Below are 17412 nucleotides of genomic sequence, written 5' to 3' on the forward strand. Positions count from 1 at the left end.
CCTCTCCCTCTCCCTCTCCCTCTCCCTCTCCCTCTCCCTCTCCCTCTCCCTCTCCCTCTCCCTCTTTCCACGGTCTCCCTCTGATGCTGAGCCGAAGCTGGACAGTACTGCTGCCATCTCAGCTCACTGCAACCTCCCTGCCTGATTCTCCTGCCTCAGCCTGCCGAGTGCCTGCGATTGCAGGCACGCGCCGCCCCGCCTGACTGGTTTTCGTGTTTTTTTGGTGGAGACGGGGTTTCGCTGTGTTGGCCGGGCTGGTCCCCAGCTCCTAACCGCGAGTGATCGGCCAGCCTCGGCCTCCCGAGGTGCCGGGATTGCAGACGGAGTCTCGTTCACTCGGTGCTCAATGGTGCCCAGGCTGGAGTGCAGTGGCGTGATCTCGGCCCGCTACAACCACCTCCCAGCTGCCTGCCTTGGCCTCCCAAGGTGCCGAGATTGCAGCCTCTGCCCGGCTGCCGCCCCGTCTGGGAGGTGAGGAGCGTCTCCGCCTGGCCGCCCATCGTCCGGGATGTGAGGAGCCCCTCTGCCTGGCTGCCCAGTCTGGAAAGTGGGGAGCGTCTCTGCCCGGCCGCCATCCCATCTAGGAAACAAGGAGCGCCTCTTCCCGGCCGCCATCACATCTGGGAAGTGAGGAGCGTCTCTGCCCGGCCGCCCATCGTCTGAGATGTGGGGAGCACCTCTGCCCTGCCGCCCCGTCTGGGATGTGAGGAGCGTCTCTGCCCGGCCGCCCCGTCTGAGAAGTGAGGAGACCCTCTGCCTGGCAACCGCCCCGTCCGAGAAGTGAGGAGCCCCTCCGCCCGGCAGCCGCCCCGCCCGAGAAGTGAGGAGCCCCTCTGCCCAGCAGCCACCCCGTCTGGGAAGTGAGGAGCATCTCCGCCCGGCAGCCACCTCGTCCGGGAGGGAGGTGGGGGGGTCAGCCCCGCCAGGCCAGCCGCCCCATCCGGGAGGGAGGTGGGGGGGTTAGCCCACCGCCCAGCCTGCCGCCCTGTCCGGGAGGGAGGTGGGGGTTCGGCCCCCCGCCTGGCCGGCCACCCGGTCCGAGAGCTGAGGGGCGCCTCTGCCCGGCCGCCCCTACTGGGAAGTGAGGAGCCCCTCTGCCCGGCCAGCCGCTTCGTCCGGGAGGGAGGTGGGGGGATCAGCCCCCCGCCCGGCCAGCCGCCCCGTCCGGAAGGGTGGTGGGGGGGTCAACCCCCCACCTGGCCAGCCGCCCCGTCCAGGAGGGAGGTGGGGGGGTTAGCCCCCTGCCTGGCCAGCCGCCCCTTCCGGGAGGTGAGGGGCACCTCTGCCCGGCCGCCCCTACTGGGAAGTGAGGAGCCCCCCCGCCCGGCCAGCCGCCCCGTCCGGGAGGGAGGTGGGGGGGGTCAGCCCCCCGCCCGGCCAGCCGCCCCATCCAGGAGGGAGGTGGGGGGGTTAGCCCCCTGCCTGGCCAGCCGCCCCATCCAGGAGGTGAGGGGCGCCTCTGCCCGGCCGCCCCTACTGGGAAGTGAGGAGCCCCTCTGCCCGGCCAGCCGCTCCGTCCGGGAGGGAGTTGGGGGGGTCAGCCCCCCGCCCGGCCAGCCGCCCCGTCCGGGAGGGAGGTTGGGGGGTCAGCCCCCCGCCCAGCCAGCCGCCCCGTCCGGGAGGTGAGGGGCGCCTCTGCCCGGCCGCCCCTACTGGGAAGTGAGGAGCCCCTCAGCCCGGCTAGCCGCCCCGTCCGGGAGGGAGGTGGGGGGGTCAGCCCACCGCCCAGCCTGCCGCCCTGTCCGGGAGGGAGGTGGGGGGTCAGCCCCCCGCCTGGCCAGCTGCCCCGTCCGGGAGGGAGGTGGGGGGGTCAGCCCACCGCCCAGCCTGCCGCCCTGTCCGGGAGGGAGGTGGGGGTTCGGCCCCCCGCCTGGCCAGCTGCCCCATCCGGGAGGTGAGGGGCGCCTCTGCCCGGCCGCCCCTACTGGGAAGTGAGGAGCCCCTCTGCCCGGCCAGCCGCCCCGTCCAGGAGGGAGGTGGGGGGGGTCAGCCCACTGCCCGGCCAGCCGCCCCGTCCGGGAGGTGAGGGGCACCTCTGCCCGGCCGCCCCTACTGGGAAGTGAGGAGCTCCTCTGCCCGGCCACCACCCCGTCTTGGAGGTGTACCCAACAGCTCATTGAGAACGGGCCATGATGACAATGGCGGTTTTGTGGAATGGAAAGGGGGGAAAGGTGGGGAAAAGATTGAGAAATCGGATGGTTGCCGTGTGTGTGTAGAAAGAGGTAGACATGGGAGACTTTTCATTTTGTTCTGTACTAAGAAAAAATTCTTCTGCCTTGGGATCCTGTTAATCTGTGACCCTACCCCCAACCCTGTGCTCTCTGAAACATGTGCTGTATCCACTCAGGGTTGAATGGATTAAGGGCGGTGCAAGATGTGCTTTGTTAAACAGATGCTTGAAGGCAGCATGCTCCTTAAGAGCCATCACCACTCCCTAATCTCAAGTACCCAGGGACACAAACACTGCAGAAGGCCACAGGGTCCTCTGCCTAGGAAAACCAGAGAACTTTGTTCACTTGTTTATCTGCTGACCTTCCCTCCACTATTGTCCTGTAACCCTGCCAAATCCCCCTCTGCGAGAAACACCCAAGAATGATCAATAAAAAATAATAAAAAAAAAAAAAAAAAAAAAAAAGATAGAGTCTAGCCCTGTCACCTGGTCTGCAGTGGCACGATCTTGGCTCACTGCGGCCTCTGCCTCCCGGGTTCAAGCAATTCTCCTGCCTTAGCCTCAGAGTGGCTGGGATTGCAGGCATGCGCCACCACACCTGGCTTTTTGTATTTTTAGTAGAGACGTGGTTTCGCTATGTTTGCCAGGCTGGTCTCGAACTCCTGACCTCAAGTGATCCACCCACCTCAGCCTCCCAAGGTGCTGGGATTACAGGCGTGAGCCACTGCGCCCGGCTCCATATATGTTTTGACTAAGTGTATTACCATCCCCACTATTGTCAGAATGCCAGGGCAGAAACTTGGGTGGCAGAGTGATCACCAAGTGGCTTTGGTGGAGGCTCTTTTATTAGGCCAAATTTTTATTATTTTAGTAAACATCATTAGTTGGTATTGTGAGATGGGGCAGAGGAATTCTTGTTACTCATTTATTAGGTAGTGAACAGAAATGACCATAGTCAACATTTGCAGGCAGGTGGAAAGTTCAGAATAGGTCTTCAGGGTGTTGGCCTGATAGTGTAGTGCAAGGCCAGTATACAAATGGCCACTGAGTGAAGACTCTCCTCCTTCCAAGTTCAGCCTCATATCCTACCTTTCTCTTCACTGCAGCTTCAGCTAACATCTTCCTTCCATTTGCTCATTTATTCACTTAGTATTTCAATCAACATCATCTCTCAGGGAAGAAATAACTTAAGCCTTGAACTTTGAGTTTACTTTTTAGTGGACAAGTACAGAACTATGGCCAGTAGTGCCAAAAGAACGTAGAATGCAGTCTCCAAGGTCAGTTCCCTCTAACCTGTACCCCAGTGATCTGCCCTGTGTACCTGTTTTAACCACAATCAGTTTGCTGGAAACTGAAGAAGGACACTGATCATAGGATAGGTCAGGTTTTAGAAGCACTATCTGATAACCCTGAAGGGACAATATGTGTAATAAAACTAGGAGAAACTATGAAAACAGAAAAGCCTCAGGAGACAGAAAAGGCAGAATTATTCCTTTTCCCTGGAAATGAAATCTCATGGCCTTTTAAACACAGTGCTTAATTTTCCCCTGTGATTTTTAGTTATGTTTTGAGAAGTACCATTTTCCTTCTCCTTCACATATGTTAGACAGTAAGAACTGGCAGTGCTGGGATGGTAAGACTGATGGGTTTTCCATACACCCAACAAAAACCCATTTCCATCAAGGGCTATACTATGGCAGCTGAGAGCTTCATAAAAATTTTTCAGCATTGTGTGCTGGGCACTTCCAGTTCTGTGAACTCATGAAAGTCAACCAACCAGGTCTAAAGACAGAGACTGCTTCCACTGAGCACAGGACCACAGAAGGGTACCACTCTTTGGAGATGCTGCCAGGAAGTTAAAGAAACCTCCGACTCTTTTTTTTTTTTTAATTTTTTATTTTTAAATCTTCTACCTCCAACCTGCTGGCTCTCTCTGTACTACCACTCTAGAAGACAGGATGGGATAGAAGAACTGTGTGTATTAGGTCTATCTCTCTACAGCCCCAGAGACTGAGTAGCCTGCTTGGAGATAGATCCGTGATTAGAGGAATTTTTCCCTTGTCTTCTTTTTCTCAAGTGTGTCTTTCTTTGCTCCAGATTCCCATCTTCCTCTCTACTTTGAATATTAAGAGCTAAGCTTAGGTGATTTTGTACTACTAAAACAATAAAGATGTACAACTCAATGTCCAGTTTAAATTGAAGAAAAATACAACAAGACTAACTTACTGTTTTGCTGGACACAAAATCCACAGAAAACTTGTCATTGTAACACTGAGGGAGAGACAGCTTTATCTATGTAAACCACGGACAAATATTGTGAGGTGAACACTGCTGAAAAGCGAGGCCCCAAGGTAGAACAAGAGCACTGAACTTGTAATCAAGATTATCTGTCTCTGAGCTCTGTAATTTACTACCTATGTCCTTTAGCAAATTTCAAACTCCCTGTGCCTCAGCTCCTTCATCTGTGAAATGGAGATAATTATACTGGTCCTTACCTACTTCACAAGGTTAGCATAATAACAAGAAAAAAACATGGGATCACTTGCGAAAGTAGTTTGTAGACTGTGAAGCACTATGAGCGGTAGAATGGGATCACATTCTCTTCACTAAAGGAAAACCCCAAATTCTGATAGCTGACTTATTCTTCCAACAGAATACAACCATCGCTGAATACTGGTAACAGTTAAAAAACCTGCTCAGCAGGGCGCGGTGGCTCATGCGTGTAATCCCAGCACCTTGGGAGACCAAGGTGGGCGGATCACGAGGTCAGGAGTTCGAGACCAGCCTGGCTAGCATGGTGAAATCCCGTCTCTACTAAAAATACAAAAATTAGCTGGGTGTGGTGGTGCACACCTGTAATCCCAGCTACCAGGGAGGCTGAGGCAGGAGAATGACTTGAACCCGGGAGGTGGAGATTGCAGTGGGCCGAGATGGTGCTACTGCATTCCAGCCTGGATGTCAGAGCAAGACTCCATCTCAAAAAAACAAAACAAAACAAAACAAAACTGCTCACAGCTTCCAGATGAGGTAAAGAAAAGGTGCAGTAATGAGGAGTGATGACCATCAGCTTGCAGCACTGCGATGCACTTTCTGTTTCATATAGAGAGACAATGACATTCTCTACCTCCCAACTATTCCTAGGAGAATTAAGCTGCTCCAACCATGACCATATAGGCATGATTTCACCAACTAGTGCCAGCCTTTCTACCTCTGTATTGGTTCCAGCTTGGTATCCCTAACTGCCTAACAGGTATTTCCACTTGGATGTCCACAAGCTCAATTTATTTATGTCAAAAAAAATCATCTTTCCCACCCACATTATTTTCCTGACTCTATTCCTGTCCTCTGTATCATTTTCCCCTGTCAGTTTTATTGAGGCATAATTGACAAATAAAAATTGTATATATTTAAAAAAAAAAAAAAAAAAAAAAAAAAAAAAAATAAAGAGTAAATAAGATAAAATATGTAAAAAAAAAACCTGATAAAATGTAAAACATCATACACATTACTTATTTCAGACAGCCATGATTATGGTTTGGAAATTATTTAATTACAAAATAATTTTCATGATAGTAATGACATCCTAAGAGATATTTACCATTGATTAAAACTGCCATGTCTCAGGATTGAATTTCAAGATCTCAAAAAAGACAACAGAAATTAGAAAATGTACTATGTCTTAACTCAGAGGCTGACATTTCAATTCAAATTCAACTTCTTTATCACCAAAGGTCATAAAGGTCAAACAACACACAAGTATGACCCTAGAATTCTGAGCCATACACAAGGTGCTTCAAAGCTCTTCAAAGGTGTTGAAACGTATTATTAGAACTATCTTATTGTGGATCTACTATGAGTGCCTCAAAGACAGGGACAACCTCAGACTGCAACAAGGATAGCATAGCAAAATGAGTCTACAACTATCAAACACTCATATCCCAGGAAACAAATTTAGGCAAGTTTCCTCATCACTAAAATAGGAAACTTACGTTGTTTGAGACTTTATATGTAAACTATGATTTTGTCAACTATAAAGCACTATTTGAATGTGGATATTACAAAACAGCAGATGTTATTCTAGAACTCCCACCGCAGTATAGCCAGTCGGTCATCCTGTCAAAACGAAAATCTGAGCAGGTCATCTCCATTTTTTCGTGACCTTCCACTAATCTCAGGACAAAGACTAAAAATCCCTGCATGGCTCACAGGCCCTTAGAAAACCAGTATCTTCAAACAACTCTGTGGTTTACAGAGATGCCCTAGTTTTCTGAGAAGGTAGATTTCAGAAACGTATTTACAAGGTCCCTATATGATATCATGGAAAAGACAGTCATCTCAGGACTTCCTGGCAGTTTCTAACCTACAAACAAATTTACCTTGCCAACTGAACGAGAAGTTCAACAAGTGAACAAATTCCTTCTCCCATTAGATTATTCAACTTAAGCTCCTCATACACAAGGTGAAGAACGAAAAAAATTGCAGGTATGTGAGTAAAGAGAAGTGTAGAAGAATCCAGACTGAGATTCTGTGAAAAATCCTCATCCTTCATCTGTGAAGCTTCTGAAGGACTCAGACATAAAGATCTGTTCAAAAGATGAGACTCAACATTCTGGTGGTAGTCTGAATTTAGTAAATATTCCCAGTCCTGAGAAGAATAAAAAGAATATTAATTTTTAAAAATAATACCTCCTTATCATAAGAAAATTAATTCACTTAAAACAATTCAAGTTTCATTTTCACATTAAGTTGATCTAAGAGTATGTTAAAAAAAAGATAATGCTAAGAATGAAGTAACTATAACATAGCAAGCCAGTTATAAACGTTAAGGCAAGCCACCTTTAAAAACCATTAAAAAAAATCTTTTCATGCCCTTTTAGGAAAGACATTGGGAGAAGAATTCTACTATTTAGGTAGAGATTGAGAGAGAAAATTTAAGATTATCTCAGGCTAGGTTTTATAGGAAAAGTAGATGGCAAGTTAGTGGCCACTACACTGAACTGTGTTTTGGTAAGAAGGAAGGTCCACCTGCATTCATCTGGTGTATTCATCTTTCCACATGTATGAGATGCCAGGGCTAGTAATATAATCTAATAATCAACTGATTTTTATATTCAGACTGATTGGACTACATTTTCCAAATGTTCGGTCTATTTTGGTTCTACTTGTGATTTACTGCATTTGGTTCAGAGAATGTGGTTTATGCTATTTCCAGATCTTGGAATTTACTGGTGTTTTTATAAGGCTTAACACAGTGTGTTATTCTAAATTAAAAATTCTTGGACTAGATACAGAAAGAACTAACCATAAAAGAAAAAACTGGTCCGGGTGCAGTGGCTCATGCCTCTAATCCCAGCATTTTGGGAGGCCGAGGCGGGTGGATCACAAGGTCAGGAGATCACGACCTTCCTGGCTAACACGGTAGAACCCCATCTCTTCTAAAAAAAAATACAAAAAAATTAGCCGGGTGTGGTGGCGGGTGCCTGTTAGTCCCAGCTATTGGGGAGGCTGAGGCAGGAGAATGGCATGAACCTGGGAGGCAGAGCTTGCAGTGAGCTGAGATCATGCCACTGCACTCCAGCCTGGGCAACAGAGCGAGACTCCATCTCAAAAATAAAATAAAATAAAATAAAAAACTGATATATTGGATAACTAAAATAAAAAATTCTGCTCATCAAAGACACTGTTAAAGCCACATTCTAAGGGAAAATATGGTCAAGAACTCATGTCTAGAACATGTAAGAACTTCACCAGCTTATATATTTTTTAAAATCTAATTTACAAGTTGATAAAGATTTGAACAGAAACTTCACAAAAAGATACATAAGCAGCTAATGAGCACATGAAAGAGTGTTTAACATCCTGCTACCTCAGCCTCCAAGTAGCTAGGACTACAGGTTATGCGCCATCATGCCTGGCTAATTTTCAAATTTTTTTGGTAGACAACTGGTCTTACTATAATATGTTGCCCAGGCTGGTCTCCTGGGCTGAAGCAGTCCTCCTGCCCCTACCGCTCAAAGTGCTGTGATTACAGGCATGAATTTTCATTTAAAAGAAATTAAATTAAAAGAAATTAAAATTACAGATGTGAATTTTAATTTAAAAGAAATTAAATTAAATTAAAAGAAATTAAAATTCATGCCTGTAATCGCAGCACTTTGGGAGATAGGGGCAGGAGGACTATCTTGAGCCCAGGAGTTTGAGACCAGCCTGGGCAACATATTATAGTAAGACCTTGCCTCTGCCAAAAAAATTTAAAAATTAGCCAGGCATGATGGAGCATACCGGTAGTCCTAGCCACTTGCAGGCTGAGGTAGGAGGATGGCTTGAGTCTAGGAGTTCGAGATTACAGTCAACCACGATAGCATCACTGCAGTCCGGCGTAGGCAAAAGAGTGACACTCCGTCTCTTAAAAAAAAAAAAGAAAAAAAAAGAAATGAAAATGTATGTCCACGGGCCGGGCATGGTGGCTCACACCTGTAATCTCAGCACTTTGGGAGGCCAACATGGGCGGATTATTGAGGCCAGGATTTGAGACCAGGCTGGCCAACATGGCAAAATCCAGTCTCTACTAAAAATACAAAAATTAGCCAGGCATGGTGGTGCATACCTGTAATTCTAGCTACTGGGGAGGCTGAGGCATGAGAACTGCCTGAACTCAGGAGTCAGAGGTTGCAGTGAGCCGAGATCGTGCCACTGCACTCCAGCCTGGATGACACAGCAAGACTCTGTCCCCTCCAAAAAAAAAAGAAAATATATATCCACAAAGACTTGCCAGTGAATTTTGGCAGTAGCTTGCTTTATTCATAAGACTTAAAAAAAAAAATGGAAATAGCCTAGATATCTACCAGCAGAAGAAGGATGGATAAACAAACTATGGTATATTCATACTACTCAGCAATAAAAAAGCACAAACTACTGGTATCAGTAACAATATGAATGAATCTCAAAAGCACTATGCTGAATAAATCTTATACCAAAGATTACATACTATATTATTTTATTTACATCAAGTTCCAGAACAGGCATAACTAAGATATGGTGACAGAATTCAGATCAGTGATTGCTAGAAGAAGAGAATAAAGCTGATTAAAAACAGCAAGAGGGGCCAGGCCCAGTGGCTCATGCCTGTAATCCCAGAACTTTGGGAGGCCAAGGTGGGCAGATCACGAGGTCAGGAGTTCAAGACCAGCCTGACCAACATGGTGAAACCCTATCTCTACTAAAAATACAAAAATTGGCCAGGCGTGGTGGCGCATGCCTATAATCCCAGCTATTTAGGAGGTTGAGGCAGGAGAATAGCTTCAACCCAGGAGGTGGAGAGCCGACATTGTGCCACTGCACTCCAGCCTGGGCGATAAGGCGAGACTCCGTCTCAAAAAAAAAAACTGCAAGAGGAAATTTTACAGAGTTATAAAAATATTCTGTGTCTTTATAGGAGTGTAGGTTACATGAGTGTGCATATATTAAAACTGATCAAACTGTAAACTCAAGATGTATTTCATTTTTGTAAATTACACCACAATTTAAAAAAACATATTTGGACCACTTAAGAATAATACCATGGAGGCCAGGTGCGGTGGCTCATGCCTGTAATCCCAGCACTTTGGGACGCCAAGGTCAGGAAGGTCACTTGAGGTCAGGAGTTCGAGACCAGCCTGGCCAACATGGTGAAACCCTGTCTCTACCAAAACTACAAAAATTAGCCGGGCATGGTGGCGGGCGCCTGTAATCCCAGCTATTCAGGAGGCTGAGGCAGGAGAACTGCTTGAACCTGGGAGGCGGAGATTGCAGTGAGCTCAGATCGTGCCACTGCACTCCATCCCAGGCGACAAGAGCGATACTCCGTCTCAAAAAAAAAAAAAAAAAAGGAATATACCATGGAACCTGATACGATTGAGAACCTTAATTTAAAAAACACTGCATAAAAAAGGTAAATGCTGTCATTTCAGGTGATCAGTTGATAATAAAATGTCTACACACCCAAACTGAAATCATGCAGTAATACATACATTAATTTTTAGATAATCATTAAAGACCATAGAAAATGTAACAGATCCTACTCTTCAAAATAATTGCTATTCAGTATTAAAATAAATAAAGTGAAAGGTGTTGGAAAGATAGAGGAATTGATAGGAATATCACAGAAGTGGAAGAATAGTATGAATATCCATAAATTAATTTATATTAGCAAGAAATAATAATGCTTACATCATCAGATCCAGTCTCGGAAGGCCTTGCTTTTTTGGGCGCAATGACAGGGAAAAGTGATCCTTCAAAGTCAAACTGAAAAGTAACCCCAAAAGAAAAGATAAAAATCATAAATGCATTCCTGTCAACTGATCAACTTAAAGGATTCAGAAATCAGTTCTGCCAATTATGAAAACTGAGAAAAGCCATCAAAACTCATTTTTTGATCTGGAAAGTCATTATTTAAATATCTTTCTTCTAGGTTACTGTAAAGATGAAATGAAATCATATTAATATATGCAAACATCTAGAACAGTGCCTGGGCTCCTAAGTACTAATTTTAATGGTGGTTTCCTTCCCTCTCCTACTTCTGTAATGACATAGATTACAACACATCTTTGGTAGAAAAAGAAACTTTAGGCATATCCACAATATACCAAGTCTCAAAGGATCAACCCAATATCAGTCAAATGTTAGAACTAAGCAAACATTTATTTACAGTCCACCTACAGTAAACTATCTAACAATTCTATGGCAGAGACAAGTAGCTACTCTGGAAAATCTTTTTTCTCCTCTTTCTCCTGAACCCACAGCCAGACTACATACATACGTCTGCCTCCTTTGAAGTTAGGTGTGACCCTTTGACAGAGTCAATTATAAATGGAAGTCACTGTCATCACTTCCAGGACCAGTCCAGTCCTACCCCTGCTCCTCCAGGCTCTTTGCCCCTTCCACCTGACTGGAATGCAGTCAACCAACGGCAAGCTTTGAACCGAAGACAAAAGATCCTCCATCAACCTGGGTTCCTGAATAACTGTGTGGCCTGTTTATCTGCTAAGCCCTGTTATGTAAGCAAGACAGATATTTTTTATTGTGTTTGAGCCATTGTATCTTTTGAGGCCTTTCTATTACAATAGTGAGCCTATCTTCTAACTAGTACAACTACATCAAAGCAGTTTTCTGCAAGTTGCTCTTCTTCAATTTCCCCTGGCATAATCTTTGCTGCCCCAGCTACTTCACATGGGCATTGACCATCAACTAATAAACTGTAACTCTATAGATGGCAATGGCTATTTTCCTATGCTGAAAAACTTACATATTTATCAACTCACTCACCTAAACAGAGTTGATTTCTATATAAAAACTAAACATAGGTAGCAATAAAGTGATTTTTAAAACCGAATGTTATTGAGAGAGAAGATTTGCTCGTGAAGCATTCAAATAAAAAACAGCCCAACTCATATATATTATAAAAAACCTCGTAGTAACAGTGAAATCAAAGCAACAAATATAACAGTAACTATCTAACCTAAAACTTCAACCAAAATGTAACACACACAAAGTCCCACAGTCAAAAAGAATGTCCCTGCTATAATTATCAGATTCATAAGGCCTGGAGTTATGAGAAAGTAGAAACTGCCTGATAAGAATGGCTCTTTGTGCCACACATGGATCTGTTTAATCTTCACTCTTTCAATGTGTCTCAGGTTAGCCAACCCTGTTATATGCTCCTATGGACCCTTACCCTTCATCTGTCATAACACATGTATCAAATATTATTTATTTGTTTCCCTCAAAACAGGCAATTCCAGAGGAACAATCTGTTTTGTTTGGGGTATATGTGAGAAACCTGGCATCATGCCTGGCCCACAGCAGGGATTCAATATTTATCTAATGAAAAAAAGAGCAGCCCAAAAGCCACAAAAAGTTAACCCCAAATGCAACTGTTCCTACAATGTACTGTCCAGTGCACTCATGTAACACATCAGCAAATTAAAGAAAGCACAAAGAACTGCCAAAAATTGTGTAACAAGTCATTGGCAGAAATTCTGTACTCCACCACATTATATATGTGAAAACAAACAGAATAAATCTGAACAAAGCAAAATGAAAACCATTTGCCAATGAGGACCATTTCATCCTAAGCTTTGACTATGAGGACAAAAGGTAACAAGGGTTTAACCATGCAGCCCTATAAATAAATGGCAAAGCAACTTGGCCTCAAGAATTGATTTCCTTATTCCTTCCTTTATAATTATCATGCAATAAGTAAGTCAAAGAGCCATGTCCTTCTTTGCAAAGGAAAAAATGGGTAGGTGCTCAGTCCTCCCCAAAACATGGAAATGCGAGGGGGCATAGGTTCTCTGCCAGAGACTAGGACACAACAATCTGTACTCATCAACAAGTTCCAAGGACAATGATACACAAAACTACAGAAAGCTGACGTGCTTTTTCATAATGTAGAAATCCAGTTTCTATGCGGCTTAATCTTTTCACATGTAATAAAGAACAGAAAAATTGGGGATAATGTCACTTGGATACAATTGTTTAAAATAAGAAAAGAAGGCCAGGGGCCGTGGTTCACACCTGTAATCCTAGCACTTTGGGAGGCCAAGGTGGGAGGATCACTTGAGCTCAGGAGTTTGAAACCAGCATAGCCCACGTGGCAAAACCCTGTCTCTACCAAAAATACAGAAATTAGCCAGGCGTGGAGGTGCGTGCCTGTAATCCCAGCTACTCAGGAGGCTGAGGCACAAGAATCGCTTCAACTTAGGAGGCAGAGGTTGTAGTGAGCCAGGATAGCGCCACTGCATTCCAGCCTAGACGACAGAGTGAAAACCCGTCTTAAAAAAGGAAAGAAAAGAAAAGAAAATTGTCCCTATTTTCCCATAAGATTTTTCTCAAGGAAATTGCAGACAGCAATTCCTTCATGTGCTGAAATAGACACAAACTCTTAAAAACAGTATCTCACTCAGATGGAAAACGGCATTCACTCAACACATGTTCACTGAGTATCCCTCTATGTCAGGCAATACCACAGGTCCTGGAGAGAGAGAGTAGTAAACAAAACTAAGCAAAAATCGTTGCCTTCCTAGAATTTACATTCCAGTTGGGGGAGGAGGGACACAAAACAAAATAAGTAAAACATATAGTATATTATATTTAATTAAGTGAGAAGAAAGAAAAACAGGTAAATGGCACTAAAGGTATGGAGGCAGGTGTAATTCTATAGAGAGAGGCAGGACAGGCAGCACTGAGGTGACATCTGAATAAAGACCTAAGCACGTCTTGTCGGAGGGAAAGCATTCTCCATAGAGATGTAATGGCAAGTGCAAACACTCAGAGGCAGAAACATGCTGGCAGTGCTCAGGGAACAGAGCTGAGGCCAATGTGGCTGGGATGATGCGTGCAAAGCATTAAGAAATAAGACCAGGAAGGTGAGCAAGGGCTAGGTCACATGGCATCTTATAAGCCTATGGCCTTTACTCTGAGTGACATGGGAAGTCACTGGGGGATTCTACGCAGAGGCGTGACTAACGCAACCTGACGTTATCAAACAGGATTACTTTGGCCACTGGACTGAGAAGAGACTGGAACATAGACAAAGGACATGAAATACGAATCAAAAAATAAGAACTATAAATAACTGATGAAATTTTGAAAAAAACATTCCCATTTACTTATAGAGAAATAAGATAAAATTTCTCAGGAAGCTGGCAAAGGTTCACCACACCACAAATAAACACTGTGGTGAAATGGGCGCTTTTAAATGATGCTAGTAAGGATGTCACCGGCGAACCCCTTTCCAAACATTACTTGACCTCACAGTTTCTCTTTTAAGATTCAATTCTTGGGAAGTAACTAGAGATGTGGTTAAAGATTCGTGAAAAAGGATGTTTATAAATTACAATAACGAAAACAACAGATTCACAAGGCACAATTATTAGCTATTGGTTAATTATGATAAAACTACACTATGAAGAAATGATGGAGATATTTTAGAAAAAAATTTTAATGATACGTGAAATTTTCATTGGTATTTTTATATAGAAGGTAACATCAAAAATATTTAGAGTGGTTATCTCTGAGTAGTATAATTATTTTCTTAATTCCTCCATTTTCCACATTTTCCTTTCATAATTAAGACAAAAAACAAGTTTTAAAAATGGATTTGCTGGCCAGGCGCGGTGGCTCACACCTGTAATCCCAGCACTTTGGGAGGCTGAGACGGGCAGATCACGAGGTCAGGAGATCGAGACCATCCTGGCTAACACGGTGAAACCCCGTCTCTACTAAAAATACAAAAAATTAGCCGGGCATGGTGGCGGGCGCCTGTAGTCCCGGCTACTTGGGAGGCTGAGGCAGGAAAATGGCATGAACCCAGGAGGCAGAGCCTGTAGTGAGCTGAGATTGTGCCATTGCACTCCAGCCTGGGCGACAGAGCGACATTCTGTCTCAAAAAAAAAAGGATTTGGTGTGCAAGGCTAAAACATATAGAATGGTACAGCTGAGCTACCTGGAAAAGGGGTAATTATAATCTAGAGTGATTTTTTTTCAGAGTGACCCAGGCAAAGTTGTCCTGGGAGTGATCTCCAAAGCTAGAAGAAGATCACCAATACAGAAGACACCACTCTGCTGACTTTGTAAATAATCTAATAAGGGCCTGTAAGGATGTTACTGGGGGAAGAGGGTGACAGGTAAGGCTTTATACCATTAACAGAGTAGATACTCAGGCTAAAGTACTTTACATCTCCCTCAAATCAAACCTTCCTCTTCACATCCCAAGCAATATGTGTGTAAAAAGACAATCCTGTCTTCAGAAAACAATGTTAAACAAGGAGTCAGAAGATGCAGTTTAGTCATAGTTTTTAAAAAACCACAGATCTGTGATTTCTTTGTGATCCAGTTTCTTCATCAATAAAACCAAGACTATCACTAATCCTAGCATAACTTGCAGTCATTTTACAAAGGTGAAATGAGAAATAGTCATATATGCTTTAACATCCTAAAGCTCAGTAATTATAATCACTAGTAAAATGTTAATATTAAATATTAAGTGAGATTTGATTTACAATATATAGATACAATAAACCTTAATATTATTCTATTATTTTGAATATGGTACGCCTATTATGTAGTCTCAATGTTATATTACCAATTATGCAACCATTACATTAACAGAATAACTCATAAAGAAAACAATTGCATTTACTTACATTTCTAGTCCATGCTAAGCGGTCTGTGTTATAACCCATCATGTTCATGAGACAAGTCACAAATAAATTCCACTCTGAGTGATAACTGGGTCCTCCTGGAGCACTGTGGACATTGTACCACTTGACAAGCATCTGAACTGCTATTTCTTTTGGCAGGATAAACTTAATTGCTTGCAAACACGTTTGTACTATTAAAAGCAAAGATTAATTTTAGTATTCTTACTCTGCATGCATTTCTTTTCCCCTTTCAATAACGAAGTTTTTTAACTTCTACTATGTAAAGGCCAATTATTATGAAAAGAAAACTGTCATTAACGAGCCAATGAGATGCAAACATTACCTAACCCATCATCTGAAACTAAAACCAACTACTGAATTCAACAGGGCTTGAAAGGGGTCTGAAGACAGCTTTTTTTTTTTTTTGTGAGGGTGTCTCGCTCTGTTGCCCAGGTTGGAGTGCTGTGGCGCGGTCTTGGCACACTGCAACTTCTGCCTCCTGAGTTCAAGTGATTCTCCTGCCTCAGCCACCAAGTAGCTGGGATTACAGGCATCTGCCACTGCCCCAGGCTAATTTTTGTATTTTTAGTAGAGACCATGTTTCACCATGTTGGCCAGGCTGGTCTCAAACTCCTGACCTCATGATCCACCCGCCTTGGCCTCCCAAAGCACTGGGATTACAGGTGTGAGCCACTGTGCCCGGCCAAGGACAGCTTTTTGATCATTAATTTTGCATCAGAAATAAAGTAACCAAATAGCCCAGTTTGCCAGAGACAGTCCTGATTTACATCCATTGCCCAGCAATTACTAACTGCTCCCCTTCACTCTTAAAGATGTTCTAGCTTGGGTGACAAATTAAAAGTCACTATGAGCCAGGCATGGTGACTCACGCTTGTAATCTAAGCACTTTGCGAGGTCAAGGCAGGTGGATCACCTGAGGTCAGGAGTTCAAAACCAGCCTGACCAACATGGTGAAACCCCATTTCTACTAAAAATACAAAAATTAGTTGGGCATTGTGGCAGGCACCTGTAATCCCAGCTACTCAGGAGGCTGAGGCAGGAGAATCGCCTGAACCTGGGAGGCAGAGGTTGCACTGAGCCAAGATCACGCCATTGCACTCCAGCCTGGATGACTACAGCGAAACTGTCTCAAAAAAAAAAAAAAGTCACTATGAAAAACATACAACTTCTATGTTTATACATTTATATAAAATACTGCCTACATACTTCAGTAAATATATAATATTCAATATATGCATCCACGAATAGCAATGCTTAGCTAGCATTACGTGATGTTCTAAATGACTTAACATGCCTATTAACCAAAGCTTTATAACTTTATTTCTGATGTCGTTCAGTTTCTAAAATGTTTCACATGCTCTCTGCCTTAAAAGGGTTAAGAGTTAATACCACATAATTTACACCATTCTTTTTTTGGTAAGCGGAAACGGGGTCTTCCTCTGTCCCCAGGCTGGAGTGCAGTGGTGCAATTATAGCTCACTGTCACCTCCAGCTCCTGGGCTCAAGTGGTCCACCAGCTCAAGCTTCCCAAGTAGCAAGGACTACAGATGCATGCCAGCATGCCTGGCTAATTTTATTTTTCTTTCTGTAGAGACCGAGTCTCACTATGTTGTCCAAGCTGGTCTCAAACTCCTGGCCTCAAGCAATCCCCTCACCTCAGCCTTCCAAAGGGAGGGGATTACAAGCACGAGCCCACCACACCTGGCCTTATACCATTCTCAGTGGCTCCACATCAATTATAGCACTACACTGTCATACAATGATCCCCTCAGAGTGGCCAGGGCTACCACTGTGAAGAGACCCAAATCTGCTTTTAGTAGTAAATAATCCCAAACTGCAATGTTTGTGTACTCACATATCCTCTCTTCCAGGATTCTTTTTTCCCTTTCCACTGTCATGCCACTGGGCCCACCCTCATCAACATATCCTCTATCCCATCAGTTTGCAATATGCAAACTCACACAGCACAGGTTGGAAGCAAATAATATTAAAATACCAAATAACCAAGTATGTCATAGCTGAATCCAAAATAAGTGTAAA

General features: G+C 44.2%; 1 protein-coding gene across 1 annotated transcript in view; it reads right to left on the minus strand.

Moving 5' to 3' along the window:
• The window catches only part of LOC109025714 (anaphase-promoting complex subunit 1), a 68995-nt gene that overhangs the window by 33487 nt on the left and 18096 nt on the right, over positions 1-17412 (minus strand). Inside the window, 3 exon segments of the mRNA XM_055378218.2 lie at positions 6547-6815; positions 10379-10453; positions 15355-15542. Coding sequence (XP_055234193.2) covers positions 6547-6815; positions 10379-10453; positions 15355-15542 — 532 coding nt within the window.

The sequence above is a fragment of the Gorilla gorilla genome, chromosome 12 (assembly GCF_029281585.2).
Source record: "Gorilla gorilla gorilla isolate KB3781 chromosome 12, NHGRI_mGorGor1-v2.1_pri, whole genome shotgun sequence".
Taxonomy (NCBI): Eukaryota; Metazoa; Chordata; class Mammalia; order Primates; family Hominidae; genus Gorilla; species Gorilla gorilla.